At 41.1% G+C, this 22223-nt stretch overlaps 1 protein-coding gene across 2 annotated transcripts in view; it reads right to left on the reverse strand.

Annotated features, from left to right (window-relative positions):
* Window positions 1-13618, reverse strand: part of LOC132391346 (transmembrane protein 182-like) — a 40118-nt gene extending 26500 nt beyond the window's left edge. The window contains exons 1-3 of one of the 2 annotated variants that reach the window (XM_059964404.1): window positions 13227-13618; window positions 2470-2565; window positions 1731-1868 (exon numbers count right to left, since the gene is read on the reverse strand). In XM_059964404.1, the coding sequence (XP_059820387.1) occupies window positions 1731-1868; window positions 2470-2565; window positions 13227-13376 (384 nt within the window). In that variant the 5' untranslated portion in view covers window positions 13377-13618. The remainder of the gene's footprint in view (window positions 1-1730; window positions 1869-2469; window positions 2566-13226) is intronic. The other variant, XM_059964405.1, reaches the window with a different exon arrangement.
* Between the last annotated feature and the right edge of the window lie 8605 nt (window positions 13619-22223).

The following is a 22223-nucleotide window of genomic DNA, read 5'->3' on the forward strand; positions in this document are numbered from 1 at the left end:
TTTTAGATTTGTTCTTGCAGGATTGTTTAATGTCTTTTTCCCCAGTTAATGGATAAATATGACATCTCTAATGCACATTTTTTTAGATACTTACAGGTTAAGAATTTTTTATGTGAGTTTCTCCCATGGCCTACTCTTCAAATTTGGCTTATGCTATTTTTCAGCTTAAACCTTTTCAAAAACAATTAGTAGCTATCATTTATAAACAGTTAATGAATGCTCGCATGTCGCCTCACGATAGGGTTCAACACACTTGGGAAATAGAACTTCAAAATTCACTTTCAGATGATCAGTTGAGTAAAATTTATTATCTAGTTAATAATTCATCTATTTGTGCACACTATTCCTTAATTCAGTTTAAGAGAGTACACAGGGCCCATATGTCCAAAGATAAATTGGTGCATATTTTTCCTAATATAAGCCCTATTTGTGACAGATGTAACACAGAAGTCGCTACTCTAACTCATATGTTTTGGTCCTGTGTAAGCTTAAATAATTTTTGGAGGGATGTGTTTAGAATACTATCTAAAGTTTTAGATTTGGATGTTCAACCCAATTCACTGATTGCAATTTTTGGGATTATTCCAGAGGAAGTAGGTAGAGTATCTGCTTCCGTTCAACATGTGACAGCCTTTTCAACTTTACTGGCTAGGACTGCTATCTTTTTATACTGGAAAGATTCTAATCTGCCTACTGTTTTTTATTGGCTCTCCTCCATTATGTCATGTCTAAGATTGGAGAAAATTAGAAGTCAGATATTTGATACATCTTTTAATTTTGAGCTAGTCTGGTGACCCTTTATTCAATATTTTTATATAATTTAACTTATTTTTAATTATTTATTTTTCTTTATTCTCTTTAGGGAAAATCCTTATCCGTGAAGGTTCGGAGGTGACGGGAAAGTTGATTTTTCTCTTTCTTTTTCTTCTAGTTTTATCCTCAAGTGGACTGCCCAATCTTTCTTTTCTTTTTTTCTTTTTTTATTCCAATTTACAAACGTTGTAGTTTAGTGGGTTTTTTCCTTTTATTAAATAAAATTTTCAAATTTTTTTTACCATTTGTTAAGAGGAGTTGTGGTTTCTTGATTATATTGTATATATAACAGCCTAACATTATACCTATCTGATTTTGATTATATATATATACTTTGATCTACTGTTGTTTATACGTCTTTTGTATTATCTGTTTGCTAAACTTCTACTCTGATTTGTATTTTTTATTGGAAAATCAATAAAAAGATTGAAAAATGAAATGAAACCATATAGTATTTACAACAAAATAATGAAATTCAACATTGCCTTAAGTACAACATCACAGCCTGTGGCTCTCTGAGGAAAAATATGTTTGAATATCAGGTCATTAAATCAGACACAAAACCAAGACATAGACAGGACAGCAGTGCTGTCCCATGTACTGCCTACAATACACAGCCCAAAGAAATGATGACGTATCACCAATGTTCACTCTGCAAGAATCTCCAGAACCTCCGCTTGTTCACTGACAAGCTAAGCAAAGCAATCTTGGTGTCTTAATCGAACAGTTAATTCCACTAAATGATCCTAAAGACAGGTAACACATCAAAATGCTGGAGGAACACAGCAGACCAGGGAGCATCTGTGGAAAAGAGTACAGTCAACATCTTAGCCTGAAACATCCACTGTCACTATGTCTAAGGAGATGAATATGTAAATTTGTAAACCACATTTCATTTATTTGGCTATTTTACTCACCAACGCAAGAGGAGTGAGACCACCAAAGCAATTCCAAAAGAAACCCTTACGTCTCTTACATTTCCGACGTGGTGTAGGTACATTTCTAGGCAACACTGCTTCCTTTCCACTTGATTTGGGGCTGCCATTGAAAGTTTCCTGAAACAGAGCTAAGTTTAATTAAGCATTGCAACACCATCAGTCACTTTCACATTCCTTAAGTGGCCTCCCAATTCCCCTTTGAAAGCCCAAACTGATAATGTAACAAAAACTTTAAAAATTATGGTTATTTTGGTTAAAATCTTACATTCCAAGAAGTATCCCAATCTTGGATATGGAGCCCATCCAGTATCAAAATAAGTTCTATTGTCTTTGCATCTACAAAATCACTCATGCTGTTAGTTTATTCAAATACATTTCCATCCCAACTTTATTAGTAATTTAATTTTGTTAGGTCCACTAGTAAAATAGCTTATGATTCTATGCTTTACTTCTTTGACAACTACAAAGTGTGTATAGGATACAGACTTCTATGAAGGTTGGATGGTGAATACATGTTTAACTGTTTAGTAAAGGAAAGTTTTAAAAAGCAGGATTTCGGGCAGCAAATGAAACTAAATCATGGAGAATTACTTGCAGTAGTTTTGTTAACAATGTTGTTCACTGAAGGGACCAGTGTCAATTCATTTGTAACTTGTCTACGAACACAAAAAGAGGCAAGACATAAATGTTCAGAAAAAACTAAAAATGCAAACCCTACCGTGGAAATGGTTGACACTGTGCCAGATCTCAGGTCAGTTGTGTTGTCAACAGATTCGGTCGGAGGCTTAGGTGAACCTCGCAACATACCAAATTCCTGAATTTCATTAAAGGAATGTGGATAAGACAAGATCACACTCATTAAATGCACAGAGACAAAGCAACATAATGAAATGTTAAATAGTGAGACCATGGATTTAGGGTGAAGTTTGGATTTCAAAGTATGAACTGCCTTATGTAACCACCTCAACCAAAGGTGTAGTCATTGACATTCAAGTGGGCCTGTCTACGCCCGCCTTTTCATTCGCCACATGAAATACCCCATGTTTCAAATATAACAGAACACTACCATCCAATTATTTTCCGTGACATTGTAGACAGCTTTTGAGCTGTATCCTGCATGAGTCGTGGGAGCTCACTAAATTTTATTAACCACCACCCCATCCTCAAATTCACTTGACGCATGTCTGATATCTTTCTCCACTTCCTGGATCTCTCTGTCACTCAAGAGATGGACTATTTACTACAAACCCACTGACTCCCACAGCTGCCTTGATTCCACTTGCTTTCTAACTGCTCCCATTCACTCCCAGATAATCTGGTTTACCGCTAATCCTCTTGGATACCCTGCTTTTACCCTATTAGATACAAACCCTCTTGCCAACCTTCCTTGCATCTAAACAAGCTTCTTTTTTCTCCTCCCCAGTTCTGACAAAGGGTCTTTCACCTTTGTCAACTCTTCATGCCCTGTCCAATTTGAATCTAGAAACATCTGCCTTGCATATACTCAATGACTTGGCCTTCACAGCTACCTGTGGCAATGCATTGCACTGATACACCGTCCTCTGGCTAAAGAAATTCCTCCTCATCTCCATTCTAAATGGATGCCCCTCTATTCTGAGGCTCTGTCCTCTAGTCCTAGACTGCCCCACACCATAGATAAATTGCTTTCCACAATAGAGCTCTTTCAAAATTTGAAAGGTTTCAGTGAGATTCTACATCATTCTTCAGCTTGTTTTGCCAGCTCTGACCCTTCCACATGAAAGAAAATCTACCCTAGGCCGAACTGTCCCCCAATCTACACACCTCCTCTGTCACCCTTTGAAGTGCTTCATGGCTACCAACTCCTGTTGAACTCCATAGAGGAGCCAAAATTGCAGGTTCCATCCATCAGGGCCCTGGTTCACCGATGCCAGAATGCTTGGAAGAGGACATGGGGCACCATCCTAGCTGCCAATGGCGCCTACTACCAAAAGACCAACTACCAGTGGCATCCCATCAGACTACTCTGGCCTGAGGACCTTGTCTGCTATCCATCCAAAATCTGCCCCTGCACACCAACTGCCACAAGCTCTTACCCTGGTTCACCAGTCATTTTAAAATTACTCATTTCATCAACTGAGTCACTTGCTGTCTCCACTAGCACCATCGCTTAGGATCACACCTATCTCCCATGTGTCCTGCCTTAGGCCCATTTTCCACTGATCTCAATCCAGCTAACCCTGCACCTCCAAAGCCAATGATGCTGAAAGGTGGTCCCATGTACATGATTCACATCACCAAGGATGGGGTGTGCAGTACCTGGTGAACTGAGAAGGATATGGCCTGAAAGAGAGATCTTGAATGCTGTCCAGTTTAATCTTGCATCCATCGCTCATTGAGGTGTTCCACCAGACCATTTGGATCATCCTGGCCATCAGATGTGGCCATAGGGGCAGGATGGTCCTGTCAGACCTACACAGGCATGCACCTCCCAGTCTCCACCCAGCTAGTAGAAGTCACATTTTCAACATGACCTGCAGTCTATTTAAACCCAGCTCTCCCAGTTCTGGGAGCTCACTAAATTTTATCAACCACCACCCCATCTTCAAATTCACCTTGCCCCACATCTGATATCTTTATCCACTTTCTGGATCCCTCTGTCACTCAAATGATGGACTATCTGTCATTTACTACAAACCCACTGACTCACACAGCTACCTTGACTCCACCTGCTCTATAACTGCTCCCATTCACTCCCAGATAATCTGGTTTACCGCTAATCCTCTTGGTTGCCCCACTTTTACCCTATTAGATACACATCGTCTTGCCAACCTTCCTTGCATCTAAACAAGCTTCTTTTGTCTCCTTCCCAGTTTGGACAAAATGTCTTTCACCAGAAACACTAATTCTGTATCCCTTCCAATATACATTGCCTGGCCTACTGAATATCTTCAGTGTATTCTGTTTTTCTTATCTCCTCCTTTCCTACTCTATGCAGATGCTGAACATAAGACCATAAGATATAGGAGCAAAATTAGGCCATTTGGTCCATCGAATCTGCTGTGTCATTTCATTATAGCTGATCCATTTCCCTCTCAGCCTCAGTCTCCTCCTGTCTCCCTGTATCTCGTCATGCCCTGTCCAATAAAGAATCTATAAACATCCGCCTTAAATATACGCAATGACTTGGCCTTCACAGCTGCCTGTGGCAATGTCTTCCACTGATACACCATCCTCTGGCTAAAGGAATTCCTCCTCATCTCCATTCTAAATGGATGTCCCTCTATTCTGAGGCTCTGTCCTCTAGTCCTAGACTCTCCCACACCATAAATAAATTCCTTTCCACATCCATACAACAGAGCTCTTTCGAAATTTGAAAGGTTTCAGTGAGATCCCACATCATTCTTCTGAATTCTAGGGAGTACAGGCCCAGAGCCATCAAACATTCCTCATGACATAAGCCTTTCAATCCGGGAATTATTTTCATGAACATCCTTTGAAACCTCTCCAATGTTAGCATATCCTTCTTAGAACTCCCAAGTCCCTTAGCACCTCAGATTTTTTTAATTTTCTCTCCATTTAGAAAATAATCTATGCTTTTATTTCTTCTACCAAAGTTCATGACTACTTCCGTACGCTGTATTCCATCTGCCATTTCTTTGTCCATTATCCTAATCTAAGTCCTTCTGCAACCTCTCCATTTCCTCAACATTACCTGCCCCTTCATCTATCTTTGAATCATTCACAAACTTAGTCACAAAGCCATCAATTAGATCATCCAAATTGTTGACATATGAAGTGAAAAAAATGCAGTCTCAACACAGACCCCGGTGGAACAGCACTAGTCAACAGCAGCCAACCTGAAAAGATTCCCTTCATTCCCACTCTTTGCCTCCTGCCAATCAGCCATTGCTCCATCCATGCTAGAATCGTGCCTGTAATACCAAGGGCTCTTAACTTGTTAAGCAGACTCCTATGTTGCACCTTGTCAAAGGCCCTCTGAAAGTACAACTACACAACATCCATTGATCCTCTGTCTATCTTGCTTGTTAGTTCTTCAAAGAATTCCAACAGGTTTGTCAGGCAAGATTTTCCCTTAAGGAAATCATGCTGACTATGGCTTATTTTATTATGTGCCTTGAAGTACCCAGAAACTATGTCCCTCGCAACTGACTCCAACATCTTCCCAACCATTGACGTCAGACTAATTGACCTATAATTTCCTTTCTGCCATCTCTCTCCTTTCTAGAAGAATGAAGTGACATTTTCAATTTTCCAGTCCTCTTGAACCATGCCAGGATCTATGGATTCTTCATATATCATTATTAATGCCTCCACAATCTCTTCAGCCACTTCTTTCAGAACCCTGGGATGCACACCATCTGGTCTAGGTGATTTATCTTATTTCAGAACTTTCGGTGTCCCAAGCACCTTTCCCTAGTAATGGCAACTTCACTCACTTGTGCCCCCTGACACTCACAAACTTCCGGCATACTGCAAATGTCTATCTCAATGAAGACAGGTGCAAAATACTTATTCAGTTCATCCGCCATTTCCTTGTTCCCTCATTACTACCTCTCCAGCATTGTTTTCTAGAAATCCAATATCTACTCTCACCTCTCTTTTACTCTTTATATATCATTAGCTGGCTTACATTTGTATTCCATATTTCCCTTCTTATGACTTCTTTAGTTGCCTTCTGTTGGTTTCCAAAGAATTTCCAGTCCACTAACTTCCCACCAATTTTTGCTCTATTATATGCCCTCCCGTTGGCTTTTATGTTGGTTTTCACTTCCCTTGTAAGCCACGGTGGCCTCATCCTGCCTTTAGAACACATCTTCTTCCTTGGGATGTATCTATCCTGTGCCTTCGAAATTGCTCCCAGAAATTCCAGCAATTTCTGTTCTACCATTATCCCTGCTCATATCCCCTTCCAGCCAACTTCGGCTAGCTCCTCTTTCATGCCTCTGTAATTTCCTTTACTCCACCGTAATACCGATACATAAAACTATAAGACCATAATGAACAGGAGCAGAATTAAGCCATTAAGTCTGCTCCACCATTTCATCACGGTTGGTTCATTTTCCTCTCAGTCCCAATCTCCTGCCTTCTCCTCATAACCCTCATGCACTGACCAATCAAGAGCCTATCAACCTCTGCCTTTAACATACCAGCACCAACTTGATTTTCCCAGTTTATCTGAATATTGAAATCCCCCATGACTCTCATAACAGTGCCCTTTTGACATGCATTTTCTAGCTCCCATTGTAATTTACACCTCACATTTATGCTGCTCAGATGTCTACATATAATTCCCATCAGGGTCTTTTTACTCTTGCAGTTTCTTAGCACTTACCTACAATGATACTACAACTTCCAATCCAAATTCACCTCTCTCTAAAGATTTGATTTCATTTTTTTACCAACAGAGCCACCCCAATCCCTCTGCCTACCTGCCTGTCCTTTGTGTATCCTTGAATGTTAAGCTCCCAACCACAATTCAGTGATGCCATCATTTATGCCAATCTCTATCTATGCTACAAGTTCATCTACCTTATTCCATATAATGCATGCATTGAAATATAACTTGCAGTCCTGTATTCATCACCCTTTTTAATTTGTACCCCTTTTACATTACAACTCATCCAGTCTTTGCCCTGTCACTAGCCTGTCCTCGCTAGCAGTCTCACTAGACACTGCCTCACTTTGTAAACCATAAGACCATAAGACATAGGAGCAGAATTAGGCCACCTTGCCCATCATGGCTGAACCATTTTTTAATATCTCCTCCTCAACCCAGGGTCCCGACCTTCTTGCCATAATTTTTCAAGCTGTGTCCAATCAAGAACCTATCAATTTCTAACCTAAATACATCCAACGATCTGGCCTCCAGAGCTGCATATAGCAACAAATTCCACAAATTTCCCACCTTTTGGCTAAAGAAATTTTTCTGCATCTCTGCTTTGAAAGAGTGCCCCCTCTCTCCTAAGGCTGAGCCCTCTTGTCCTAGACTCTCCCACCATGGGAACAGCTTTTTCACATCTACTCTGCCTAGGCCTTTCAACATTCAAAAGGTTTCAATGAGATCACCCCTCATCCTTCTGAATTCTGAACGTCTCTTACTTCACACACTACAACATCAGGCATACTGCTAGTGTCTTCCACAGTGAAGGATGGTGCAAAATACTCAGTTCATCAGCCATCTGCTTGCCCCCATTATTATCTCTCCCACCTCATTTTCTAGCTGTCCTATGTCCACTCCCATCTCTTTTATTTTAACATACTTGTAAAAACTTTTACTATTCCCTTTGATATTATTTGCTAGCTTGCTTTCTTATTTCATCTCCTCCATTCTAATGATTTATTTAGTTGCTCTCTGAAGGTTTTTAAAAACTTTCCTATCCTCCCATTAATCCTTACTTTGTTGTATTCCTTTTTTTTTCGTTTACAAATGCTTTGACTTCCCTTGTCAGCCACAGTTGTACCACTCCACCATTTGAGTATTTCTTCAACTTTGGAATACACATATCCTGCACCTTCCTTACTTCTCCCAGAAACACACGTGATTGCTACTCTGCGTCAGCCATACCAGCAGCTCCTTCCAATTTACTTTGGTCAACTCCTCTCTCATACCATTGTAACTTCCCTTAATCCACTGAAATACTGCTGCAGCAGAATTCACGTTTTCCATTTCACATTTCAAGTTGAACACAATCATATCGTGATCATTGGCTCCAAAGGGTTATTTTACCTTAAGTTCTTTTACCTTTACCTAATCGCCTGTGGTTCATTACATAACACCCAATCCAGTATAGCTGATCCCTTAGTAGGCTCAACAACAAACCACTCTAAGAAGGTATCTCTTAGGCATTCAACAAACTCACTCCCTTTAGATCCATTACCCTGTAAAACTGCCATCAACATCCTTTTACCCTTGCAGTTTCTTAACGCAACCCACAAGGATTCAACATCTTCCGATCCTATGTCTCATCTTTCTACTGATTTTATGCCATTTTTTACCAGTAGAACCACACCATCCCCTCTACCTACCTTCCTATCCCTCTGGTATAATGTGTAACCTTGGACATTCAGCTCCCAAATACAGCCCTCCTTCAGCCACACTTCAGTGATGGCCACAACGTCATACCTGGCAATCTGTAATATTGCAACATGATCATCCACCTTTGTTCTTATACTTTGCTCATTTAGATACAGCAACTGGAATACTATATTTGCTATCCTTCCTGATTTTGAATCCCTAATGATTTGATACTCAGCCTTTTCACTGCAACTGAGTCCCACCACTAGCCTTTCCTTCCTGACAATCTGACTGCATGCTGTCTTTACTTTTTTACCATCCATACTATCCTGAATCCCATCACTCCCGTTTAAACCTTCCCCAACAGCTTGAAAAAACTTGCCCATGAGAATATTGGCCCCCCTTGGGTTCAGGTGCAACTAACTGCCCCATCCTCAGCACTATCCCTCTGGTTCCCACACCCATGCCAATTTAGCTTAAACCCTCCTGATCTGCTCTAGCAAACTTGCCCACAAGGATAATGGTCTCCCCCATGTTCATTGTAACCCATCCCTTTTGTATAGTTTCTACCTTCCCCAGAAAAAATCCCAGTGCTCCAGAATCTGAATACCTACCCCCTGCACTAGTTCCTCAGCCACACATTTGTCTGCCAATTGCTCCTATTCTTACCCTTGCTGGCACATAGCGCAGGCAGAAATCCAGAGATTACTAACCTGCTAGCTTTCTACCTAGCTCCCTAAAATCTCTCTTCAGGACCTCCTCACTTTTCCTATCTATATATTTGGTGCTGATATGTACCAAGACATCTGGCTGCTCACTCTCCCCCTTTAGAATGCCTTGGCCATGACCCTAGACAACCCCGACACAGACACCTGGGAGGCAACATACCATCTGGGTGTCTCTATCGTGTCCACAGAATTTCATCTCTATTCCTCAAACTATGGAACTTCCTATGACTACTGCAGTCCTCTCACCTCTCTTCATTCTGAGCCACAGCATCACACTCAATGCTGGAAACACAGTCTTTGCGGTTCCCACCCCACCCCCCAGGAAGGTCATCCCCCTCATTAGTATCCAAAATGGTATACTTATTATCGATGGGAATGCTCACAAGTGAACTCTGTACTGGCTGCCCATTTCCCTTTCTCCTCCTGAGAGTCACCTCATAGATACACCAAATAGATGAGGAATGAAGAATAAAGAAGAAACTAATAGATGAGGAATGAAGAATAAAGAAGAAACTTACCAGATAGTTACCTCGCCCATGCCAGATCTCAGTCAAGCCTAATCAGTCAAAGCCAATGCTTCCCCTCTCTAACAATGGCCCACTCACACAATGGCCACTCTGCTTTCCCCTGCCTTATTTTCATTCACCCTTGATGAAGAATCCTATTCACTGATTAGGTGCAATTCAAACTCTGAAAACTGCCATGAAGCACTGCTTTTTTAATCTTTAATTGCGGACATCTGTGAAGTCACCTCTTTGCTGATTGGGTGCAATTCAAACTCCAAAAACTACTGCAAAGTCCTGCTCATTTAATCTTCAATCATGACCTGTGTGAAGTTGCCTCTTCTTGCACTCTCATTCACTGACTGGGCACAGTTCAAACTCTAGCACAGTTATCAACTGATCATCTCCAGTCCAAAGCCACTGATCCCACATTCTCCCACTGCTCACGAGCCCTTAACAACACATCCACTTCTGCAGCCAAAGGCTTCCCTAGTGCAAGTATGCACGGTTTTTTCTAAAGTGCATGATTATCTAGCACTTATACTGTATTGTGCCAACATCTGAACATTCACTGGACCATCTACAGTAAGTACTAGTTGAAGAACTAGCAATATCTCTCTATACCAGAATAGAGCAAATGTTGGGTGGATGATATTTCTATGCTCTGATTCTACATGTCTATGGAGGGCATGAGTTTGGACTTTACCATGATAAATATTGAAATTGTAGTGCCTTCAAATCCTCATTTCACCCTCAGATTGACATCGAATAACTGACATTATTTTAAGTTTATTAATCTGATATCATGTAGAATCTACAGCAGTCTCCACCGCCACCAGAGCTTTGATTTTTAGTTTAAAGAGTTCATATTTATACAGCAAGACAAACAACTTCACGTATCTTTGTTTAGTATCCCACAGTCAGTACATGATCAATCATTCAAGGTAAGTCAATTATCTCTCATTGCAACTCTAACAGTTCTTTCTGTTCCCTGTTATCAAGGCTCATGATATATCTCTGAGCACAAGTCTAGCAGTCCTCTCTGTTCCCAGATTCCAACATTTTCAGTTTCTCTTGTTGTAATTGTCACTTCTTGACTTTCAGCTCCCCCTAGCAACTGTAGGGAACGGAATTGCATTTAAACAACAATTTTTTTAACAATCTCTAATTCTCTCAAAGTACATTCCATTGAAAGCATCAGATGCACAGAAAAAGTACGTCTACTCTTTTTATATATGCAATGACTTGCCCCCCCCCGCCCCCCACGGGCAACGTGGCAATGATTCCACGGATTCAACATCCTCTGGGTAAAGAAATACTTAATCTCTGTTCAGCCCAAAATGTCAACTGTACTATTTTCCATAGATGCTACCTGGCCTGCTGAGTTCTTCCAGCATTTTGTGTGTGTTGTTCCTTCCTCTCTGCCCACCATTCTCCTTTAGCATCTTCTCTCTTCCTAGTCCTGATCATGGTAGAACTGGTTAAAACTGGTGTATGACCGGATACTTGACCACTCTGGAGCAGCTGGACTTAAGACTTAAGAGTCAGGAATAACCTTGTATGATAAGTGCAGTGACAAGAATTCAAATGAACAAGATACTAAGCCCCTGGAACCAGGAGGGAGGATGCATCCGGGAAGACTGTTAGACTCGTGCTCAGAGATAAATCATGAGCCCTGATAATGAAGAACACTGTTAGATTTGTGTTGAGAGATAATTGACATGTCTTTTAAACAATTGATCATGTGCAGATGTGAGATGCTAAACAAAGTTACGTGAAATTGTTTGTTTTGCTCTATAAATACAAACTCTATATAACCAAATAATCAGAGTTCTGGTGGCGGTGGAGACTGCTGCAGACTCTCCATGATGTCATGTTAATAAACTCTTAAAATGAAACACAAAGTTGCTCTGGTGTTCTTAGTATCGCCATGACACTGATGAAGCATCTTAGTGCAAAATATCAACAGCTTATCTCCATATATGCTGCTGGGCCTGCTGAGTTCCTTCAATATTTATGTGTGTTGCTCTGGATTCCAGCATCTGGAGAATCTGTGTTTATAAATCCTGATCCATAGAATCATCTCCAAAATCTTCCCTATGCTGATCTAAGACTCACAGCAGAAGTTTCCAGATTTATCCTTACCGCCCCTTTTGTTCATGGACACAACATCAGCTATCCTCAATTTGCCTGGAACCACAACCTGGCTAACAAAGACATAAAAACTTTGTCAGAGCCACAGCAATCTCCACCCACACCCCCCATTTCCCTTTACCTTTTATCATCTTGGGCTAAATCCCATCAGGCTCTGGGGATTATCCACCATTATGCGCTCTAATAATTCTCGCATTTCATCCTTCCTGATAAACAGCATCTCCAGAATATTACTGCACCTAACCTCCTAACTCTTCAATCTCGGCATCTTTCTTCTTGGTGAACACTGATGAGAAGAATTCATTGACTACCTCCATGCACAGGATACTTATTTGCTCCTCAAGAGAACTTATTACTTCCTGAGCTTCCTGAATTAAGAAAATTCTCCTTAATCATACTTGACACAATCATTCCATGCCTCTGCCCACCCAATTTATTAATTAGGTTCTTCTTTATATCCCCTTTAATCTTCAAGTGACAGGTTCAAAACCAAAGTTGACATAGGCTCGCCTTTCTCTTTTGCCTCACTATCTTCAATATCCTTCGTTCACCGGGGTTCTCAATACCTCTTACTATTACCGGGACAGGAGACTCCGAGTTCTTTCTCTGTGCCTTTCAAATGCCTCTTACTGATCAGATGTTGTTTTCTCTCTGCCGATTGTAACGCCGCAGCCCCACCTCCCCATTAAGTGAACTCACTCAAGGTGAAACGTTTATGTTTGTCCTTGCAACTTGACGGAATAGAGTTTAGAGAAGGTGGTTAAGGGGAACTCAGAAATCAAACCCCAATCCAACTTTTAAACCCCCTGTGAGATTCATCCAGCGGCCAATTTTGAGGGGCCAGGAGGAGTTGTGTAGAGACGCGCTACACCCACATACACACACACACTTCTGGCTCAGAGATTTAAACCTTTTAAAACTTTTAAAGCAGCAAGATTAAATAACCTGTTGAAAGATTCAGCACAAACCACACCATACCCGATGGACCGCAGGGATACTCGCCCAGTGATAAAGTGGCAGACCGTCTCCTTGCCCCAAACCGCCCCACGTCCCCTGATTTTACCGCACGAACCGGTGGGCTTTCATCTTCCAGCGTGTCGTTCACGGTCCGACAGGTTATAGCGTGAAGCCAGTAGTTGGTGCACGAAGTTACGAAGTAGAAGATCAACGCGGCTGCAGCGAAGAATCGAGCACAATACAAAAGCCGTCTGTACTGTTCCATGCTGCTGGGTCCCGAGCTCTGTGTGTGTGTGTGTAGAGAGAGAAACCGAATTCCCCAAAGCCCTCCTCTTCACATCCTCAAGTCTGATGCCTTAGAAATTCTCGGAAACCGATTTCCGTGAAGGCTGTGTTGTGAATAGCGACACTGAGGCGTCAGACGCAGTAGAATGTGAATACAATTTCTATCTTAAAGAGCAGATTGGATATGATATGTTTACACTCCGCTTTCTCTAGAGCTTTCGAACCTCTCCTGCAGTTGCAATTTGCTTACGTCCAACCCACACGTTATTGGCCATGGAAAAGCAGACGCCGTGCACAAAATACTGGATGAACTCACTCAAAGTGAAACTTTTATGCTTGTCCTTGAAACTTGACGGAATAGAGTTTAGAGAAGGTGGTTAAGCAAAGCTCAGAAATCAAACCCCAATACAAAGCAGCAAGATTAAATAACCTGTTGAAAGATTCAGCACAAACTTCACAGTTCGTTCTTACTTACTTAGTTCAAACTTCAAACTTAGTTCCTGAGAAGACCTTGAGAGGCAGGATTTATGAACATTTGGAGAGGTATAGTATGATTAGGAGTAGTCAGCATGGCTTCGTCAAGGGCAGGTCGTGCCTGAGGAGCTTGACTGAATTTTTTGAGGATGTGACTAAACACATTGATGAAGAAAGAGCAGTAGATGCAATGTATATGGATTGCAGCAAGGCATTTGATAAGGTACCCCATGCAAGGCTTATTGAGAAAGTAAGAAAGCATGGGATCCAAGGAGACATTGCTTTGTCGATTCAGAACTGGCTTTCCTCCAACTTGCGTGTTGTCTCATTGCAGCAGTAGAGGAAGCCATGGACTGACATGTCGGAATGGGAATGGGAAGTTGAAGTAAAATAGATGGCCACTGGGAGATCCCAATTTTTCTGGCAGTATTTGGTGAAGTGATCTCCCAGACTATGTCAGGTCCCACTGATATACAGGAGTCCACACCAGGAGCACTGAATACATTAGATGAACCCCAACAGACACACAAGTGAAGTGTTACCTCACCTGGAATGAGTATTTGGGGCCCTGAATGGTATCGAGGGAGGAGGTGTAGGGGCACACGTAGCACATTTCCACTTGCAACCGCACCAACTATAGGATTCCTCCCGTTCTCACCCACCACCCCATCAACCTCCGCATCCAGCACATAATTCCCTGTAATTTCCACCACCATCTCCAAGGGGATCCCACCTCCTAACCACAACTTTCCCTCCTTCCCCCCAACTTTCTGCTTTCTGCAAGGATCACACCCTATGTGACTCCCTTGTCCATTTATTCCCACCCCCTACTGATCTCCCTCCTGGGATTTGTCCTTGCAAGTGGAACAAGTGCTACACCTGCCACTACATCTCCCCCCCTCACTACCATTCAGCACCTCAAACAGTCCTTCCTGGTGAGGCGACACTTCGCCTGTGAGTCTGTTGGGATCCAGTGCCCTCCTGTATAGAGGTGAGACCTGACACAGATTGCGAGACCGCTTCACTGGGCATGCTGAGGTCACACTCATGTTGGAGGAACACCTTGTATTCCATTTGGGTAGCCTCCAAACTGATGGCATAAACATCAATTTCTCAAACATCTCGTAATGCTCAGCCCCTTCACCATTTCCTTTCTCAACTTATCTCCTTACCTGCCCAAAACTTCCTTCTGGTACTCTTACCCTTCCCATTTTCCATGGCCATCTGCTCTTCTCCCATCATTTATCTTTCACCAATCAACTTCAACACTTCCCCTCTGGTTGTATCACCTATCACCTAAACCTTGTATTTTTTTCCTTCCCTCCTTCCACCTTCTTACTCCAATTTCTCATCTTTTCTCTCCAGTCCTGGATAAGAGTTTCAGCCCAATGCATCAACTTTTTCCTCTTTTCCATAGATGCTGCTTGTCCTGCTGATTTTTTCCAGCATCTTGTGTGTGTGTTGCTTCGAATTCTAGCATCTGCAGAATTTTTTCTTGTCAGCGCTGACAGCAGACACTGTCAGCTCTTGCTGCTGACAACAGGGAGGGGGTTCACTCTCCTCTCTGAGCGGCTACGTTGAAAATATGTACAGCGCACAATGGTTTTATTGAGGGGCTGGTGAGTGGTTGCAATGGGATTGGTCAGGAAGACAGTGGTGAAAAGGGAAGGGGTGGGAAAGGGAAGGTGAAGAATGGAAGGGGAGAAATAGTTTGGAGATGGAACAAGAGACCAGGTGATAGGAAATAATGGAGGAAGGATGAGTTCTGAAGCATGTTGGCAGAGGTGTGGAAAGGCTATAGCAAGAGTGGAGATGTGAGACTCCATGGTGGAGAGGATGTAAACTGAGAATTGAAGTAGGGTTTGGCAGGAGGGGAAAAGTTAATAGGAGGCAGTAGGTAAGAGAATGTGGGTTTGAGACCAAACCCTCAGGAAGAGAGAATGATACTAGAACAGTACAGCATAGAATGTGCCTATACCAAATTAATTAAACCAATGACTTCTAATTTATCTAACTCCTCTTTCACACAACCTTACCATATACTTCCATCTTTCCATATTTGTATTCTCATCAAACATTTTCTTGAACACTCCTATGCTATCTGCTTCTACCACAAACCCAGGCAGCAACCCGGGGCCCCCACCAAACTCTGTGTAAAAAAGAACACCTTGACTCACACTTCTCCATTGTACTCCTTCCTCCACCTTAAAGCCTGCAATCACTAGACTTTTAAATGCTGGAAAAATGTACTGTATAGTTTTATCTCATAGTTTTATCAATCTCAGATCTGGCCACTCTAGAGAAAACAGCCTCAGCTTTTCATAACACCTGAATTCCATCTTCGCTCCTAATAGACCTCCTCCATACCCTTTCAAAAGCCTCATCATCCATTCTCTAATGAGAACTGAATGCAATACTCTAAACGTGGCTGAACCAGAGCTGTCTAAAGCTATGACATCACTTCCTAAGAAATAAGGCTTCAGCTATTGAAGGCAAGCATGTCATGCACAATCTTTACCCCTCTATCAACCTGTGCAGCCATTTTTATATTTACAAATGTACAATGGACAACAGAGGCCACAGCACAGATCACCACTGTCCATCTAAAATAAAATTGGTCTACCATTTTCCTCTACAGGCAAGCCAGTTTTCAAACAATATAAGGCCATTGATTCAAATCAATAGTTACATTCACAATTCACAAAAGGTGTACGCAAACCACATGCTTGTCAGAATCAGAATCAGGTTTATTATCACCGGCATGTGATGTGAAATTTTTAACTTAGCAGTGGCAGTTCAATGCAATACATAATCTAGCAGAGAGAGAGAGAGAAAATAAAACATAATAATAAATAAACAAGTAAATCAATTACATATATTGAATAGATTTTTTTAAATGTGCAAAAACAGAAATACTGCATATTAAGATTTTCAAAGCTTGCAGAGAGATTTAGGCCAGTTAGAAGAGTGGGCTGAAAGATGGCAGATGGAGTTTAAAGCTGATAAGTATGAGGTGCTACATTTTGGTAGGACTAATCAAAATAGGACATATATGGTAGATGGTAGGGCATTGAGGAATGCAGTAGAACAGAGTGATCTGGGAATAATGGTGCATAGTTCCCTGAAGGTGGAATCTCATGTGGATAGGGTGGTGAAGAAAGCTTTTGGTATGCTGACCTTTATAAATCAGAGCATTGAGTACAGGAGTTGAGATGTAATGTTAAAATTGTACAAGGCATTGGTGAGGCCAAATTTGGAGCATTGTGTACAGTTCTGGTCACCGAATTATAGGAAAGATGTCAACAAAATAGAGAGAGTACAGAGGAGATTTACTAGAACATTACCTGGGTTTCAGCACCTAAGTTACAGAGAAAAGTTGAACAAGTTAGGACTTTATTCTTTGGAGCGTAGAAGGTTGAGGGGGGACTTGATAGAGGTATTTAAAATTATGAGGGGGATAGATAGAGTTGACGTGGATAGGCTTATTCCATTGAGAGTAGGGGAGATTCAAACAAGAGGACATGAGTTGACAGTTAAGGGGCAAAAGTTTAGGGGTAACACGAGGGGGCACTTCTTTACCCAGAGAGTGGTAGCTGTGTGGAACGAGCTTCCAGTAGAAGTGGTAGAGGCAGGTTCAATTTTGTAATTTAAAAAAAATTGGATAGGTATATGGATAGGAAAGGAATGGAGGGTTATGGGCTGAGTGCAGGTAGGTGGGACTAGGTTAGAGTTCGCGTTTGGCACAGACTAGAAAGGCCGAGATGGCCTGTTTCCATGCTGTAATTGTTATATGGTTATAAAAAGTGAGGTAGTGTCCAAGGCTTCAATGCCCATTTAGGAATCAGGTGGCAGACGGGGTGAAGCTGTTCTGAACATATAATGTAAATGATAACTTATTGTTGTTATCTCTTCAGGCATCTTGTGAGTTCTTCTAATAACTAAATACTCAATTTGTACCTGAGAACAAAATCATTAACATTCTTGTGCCCTAACAATAAAAAGAAAACTACTACCATTAGCTGTCATAAATTAACATCTTTTGGCTTTCAGGATGTTGTGCAGGACCTGCAGAGTTGTTGCCAAGCTGAACTGACTGGGGTCTGCCAGATATGAAATCGAGGATGAAATTGCACAAAGAGTTATTGAAGTCATGGCATTTTTGGATTTGGCTTGTCCATATAAGACAAAGTGTAGTGATTATTAGGAGTTATTCCAGCTGGAAGCCTGTGACTAGTGGTATTCTGTGGGATCTATACTGAACTTGTGTTGTTTATGGTGTGCGTATTACACAGGCACGCACACATATATCTATGATCTGGATGAAAACATAGAGGGTGGATTGGAAAATACTGTATTGTACTTGTCAACATGGAGCCGATAGTGATCTTGTTAATCTGGTGATAAATATCATTCACGTAAGTCACAAAATTTGTCTTCTTTTCACGGACAGCAGTGTAGTGCAATACATCAAATTACTGCAGTACTGTGCAAAAGTCTGAGGCACACTAATTACATATATGTGCTTAAAACTTTTGTACAGTACTGTTCAAAAAGATCAAAGTTCAAAGCAAATTTATCATCAAAGTCCATCTACAGGGATAAAAGAAATACAACAGAATTTTATGAAAGTCTAAAAGTACACCAAGACTGGCAAACACCTATGTGTAAAAGAAGATAAACAATTGAAAGAAAAATAATACGGAGAACAGGAGATGTAAAGAGTCTTTGAAAGTGAGTCTGTAGGTTGTAGATCATAGAATCAGTTCAGAGTAGTGGTGAATGTAGTTATCTACACATTCAGGAGCATGAAGGTAGCAGGGTAATAACTGATTCTGGACCTGGTCATGCAGCACCAAGGCTTCTATATCTCCTGTTCAATAGTTGTAATCACAGTGAGACCAGGGTGGGGATCGCTGATGAATAATACTTTCTTGTAGCAGCACTCTATGTAAACATAATCAGTGGTGGAGAGCCTTTTACCTGTAATGGACTGGGCTACTTCCACCACGTTCTGTAGTAGTTTCTATTCCTAAGTATTGGTGTTTCCATACCAAGCCATAATGAAACCAGCTATTCTTCACTGCATGTTAGTTGAAGTTTATCATTGTTTTTAGTGGCATACATACCAAATGCACAAACTTCTAAGATATTAGAGGCAGAGTTGTGTCTTCTTCACGACATCACTTACTGAATGTGCTGGTCCGATGACAGATCCATGGATAAATTTGTGCCGAGAAATTTAAAGCTACTCACTCTCACCAATCCCATTCCTCTTATGAGGATCATCTCATGGACCTCTATCTTCTTCCAATAGTCAGCTCTTTGTTTTGCTGATGTTGAATATGAATCCATGTAGGGCACCTGGGCAACACAGATCCAGGTCATTTCACTTTGGCCAGATGCTTCCTGTGGATCTAACCTGCTGAAGGATGCTCGCACATTGGCCTCAGACACTGAGGTAACTGGCACACAGTAGTGCAACACAGAAAGACAGAATGCAGAATAATGTGTCATGGTTACAGAGAAAGTGGGGTGTAGGAGGGCAAACAAAATGCGTGGACCATGATTTGGTAGAGTAATGGATCAAGAGTTCATCTTTAGCTAATGAGAGGTCAATTCAGGAGTCTAGTAACAGTGGGATAGAAGTTGTCCTTGAGTCTGGTGGGAAATGTTCTCTCACTTTTGTGTCTTCTACCTGATGGGAGTGGAGAGAAGAGAAAATGACCAGGGTAGGAGGGATCCATAAGTTCATTCTTTATTTATTCCACCAGATACACTTTTGCATGTGGAGTGAGATCTTGAATGAATCCCAGATGTTTTTAATCATCTTATCTATAAGGTTCTCATTTTTATCAACTAACTCCTCTCTCATTTAACCTTCAGGCCTCCACTGGAGTTTCCTTACTCGTGGTATTTGATTGCTTGTCAGGGTTTATTTGAGCAGCCAATTGCTTACCCAGCTCCCTCCTGAGCCCTAACATGCATTTTATGATTGATACCAGTTAAACAATCACAAGAATTCATGACAGCCAGACCATTCTGCTCTGATGTTAACCTTCACCTCTCTTAACCCCTTGAACTGGACCATTTAGATTCTTGATCCGTAATGAGCCTTGCAGTCCTGAGTAGGTCTAATTTAGCATGAATGCACAGGTTCTCATAGAAACAAGCATGTGAATATCCAGTGGGATGGATTTGCTATCTACTCACTCTTGCATGCATCTTTTGCTCTTTGGGATGTTGGTTTACAACAATTTCTGAAGAGTTGAGTTAAACACCCTGGTTTAACTACATGTTATCTTTGGTTGGCCTCTGTTTTATTTAAATGTATTGCCAAGGGCCACATTTCTAACTTGCAAACTGTTCATTTTATGAGCAGTTCTCAGGAACGGAACCCCATTATAAACTTGGGAGGGCATGTACACGATACACAAATAGCAACTTGTCCTTATTTCCCCCAGTGACCAATAAAGCCACGGAATCCTGTTGTCTAGACCAAACTGTTAAACTGAGTAGACAGTGAACATATTGGAGAGAACATTTAGCAGTTCAGTCTCAAAATTAAGGCAATTTATTTACATATTATTATGTAGGGAAACAATTCAGAGAAATTTCCACCGTTACAAGTACAGTAATTGTGTTTTTGACAGCTACTGACTCCTGTTCTTACCACAAAAAGCTCCTCAATTGCAGCTTTGATTTTGACATGAGTCTCCTTGACTCCATTCCATGGCAAAATATGGAATCCATCCTCACCATCACCCTGATTGGGAATGCCAGAAGAACCATATAACAATGACATACAAAAAGTTCTTAGGTCAGACTGTATCTCTGCCAAAGATGGTGGAGGGAAAATTACCACTTACAGAGTTATCAGTCCGAACTTATCACTGTTTAATAGGCATTAAAGAAACATCTTTGGAAGCTGAGTTTATCTGCACAATCGCTTTCATCACACTCAAATTCCAAAATTGTCTCAATACGTGTTGTTATGTTTTGGCTTTGTGTTTTTCCCCAAATGAAGAAAGCGATTGTTGCAGTGTTAAGTTTTGTCAAATTATATTTAACTTCCCATCTCAAGACTTTCATTCTGATATACAGCAAGCTTCCAGAATGCACCTTCTCTTTTTAAAGTTGTGATCAAGCCTTGACAGTTTCTTTAGATTTCAGGTAAATTTCTCATTGTATATTTTAGAACATAGAACAGTACAGAACAAAGATTTGACCCATGTTCAACACACCTCAACACAGTTCAGCACACCTCAGAAACTAGTGTCCCATCTATGGACTCTGTGTACACATCTCACTGTCTTGATAAAGCAGCCAACATAATCAACAATCCCACCCACCCCAAACATTCTCTCTTCCCCCACTTCCCATAGGGCAAATACAAAAGCAATAAAGCACATTCCAGCAGCCTCAAGTACAGCTTCTATCTTGCTGATTAAAACTATTGAATGGTTCCGAATCTTGACCTCACAATCTAACTTGTTATGATCTTGCACCTTATTATTCACCAACATTGCACTTACCCTGATAATATTGTATTACGTATTCTGTTATCATTTGACCATGTAATACATTAATACATTGTTTATAATGAATTGACCTGTATGAGCCATATGCAAGACAAGTTTTTCCACTGTACTTTAGCTTATGTGACAATAATAAATGGATTTAACAAATTTGCTTTAAGGACCTACCTAAACAAATCCCTTTTGTCTATACAATGTCCATATCCCTCCATTCTCTGCACTTTCCTGTGTCTACTTAAAAGCCATTTAAATATCTCTATTGCACTTGTCTCCACTACCAGCCCCAGCAGCACATTTCAGGCACCAACCAATCTTGATCTGCACATGGCCTTTGAACTTACCACCTCTCATTTTAAATACATGCTCTCCAGTAATAAACATTTTGAACCTGGGAAAGAAATTCAAACTATTTATGCCTCTCATAATTTTATAAACTTCCATAAGATCTCCCCTAAATCTCTGCCTCACCAGAGTGAACGAACAAAGTTTGACCAACCTCTGCTTACAGCACATGTCCTCTAATCCAGGCAGCATCCTGATAAGCCTGCACTCTCTCGAAAGCCTCCATGTCTCTCCTGCAAGCAGAATTGAATGTCACACTCCAGATGTGGCCTACGCAGTGTTTTATAAAGCTGCAATATAATTTCTTGACCCAAGAATTTAGAGCTTCAGCTAATAAAGGCAAATATGTCATATGCCTTTTTTACTACACTATCAACTTGTGCAGCCACCAATGGAGATCTGTGGACTTTGACCCTAAAATCCTTCTGCATATCAGCATCATTAAAGGTACTGCCAGTAACTGTGCACTGTCTCTT

Source organism: Hypanus sabinus, chromosome 3 (genome assembly GCF_030144855.1).
Source record: "Hypanus sabinus isolate sHypSab1 chromosome 3, sHypSab1.hap1, whole genome shotgun sequence".
Lineage (NCBI taxonomy): Eukaryota > Metazoa > Chordata > Chondrichthyes > Myliobatiformes > Dasyatidae > Hypanus > Hypanus sabinus.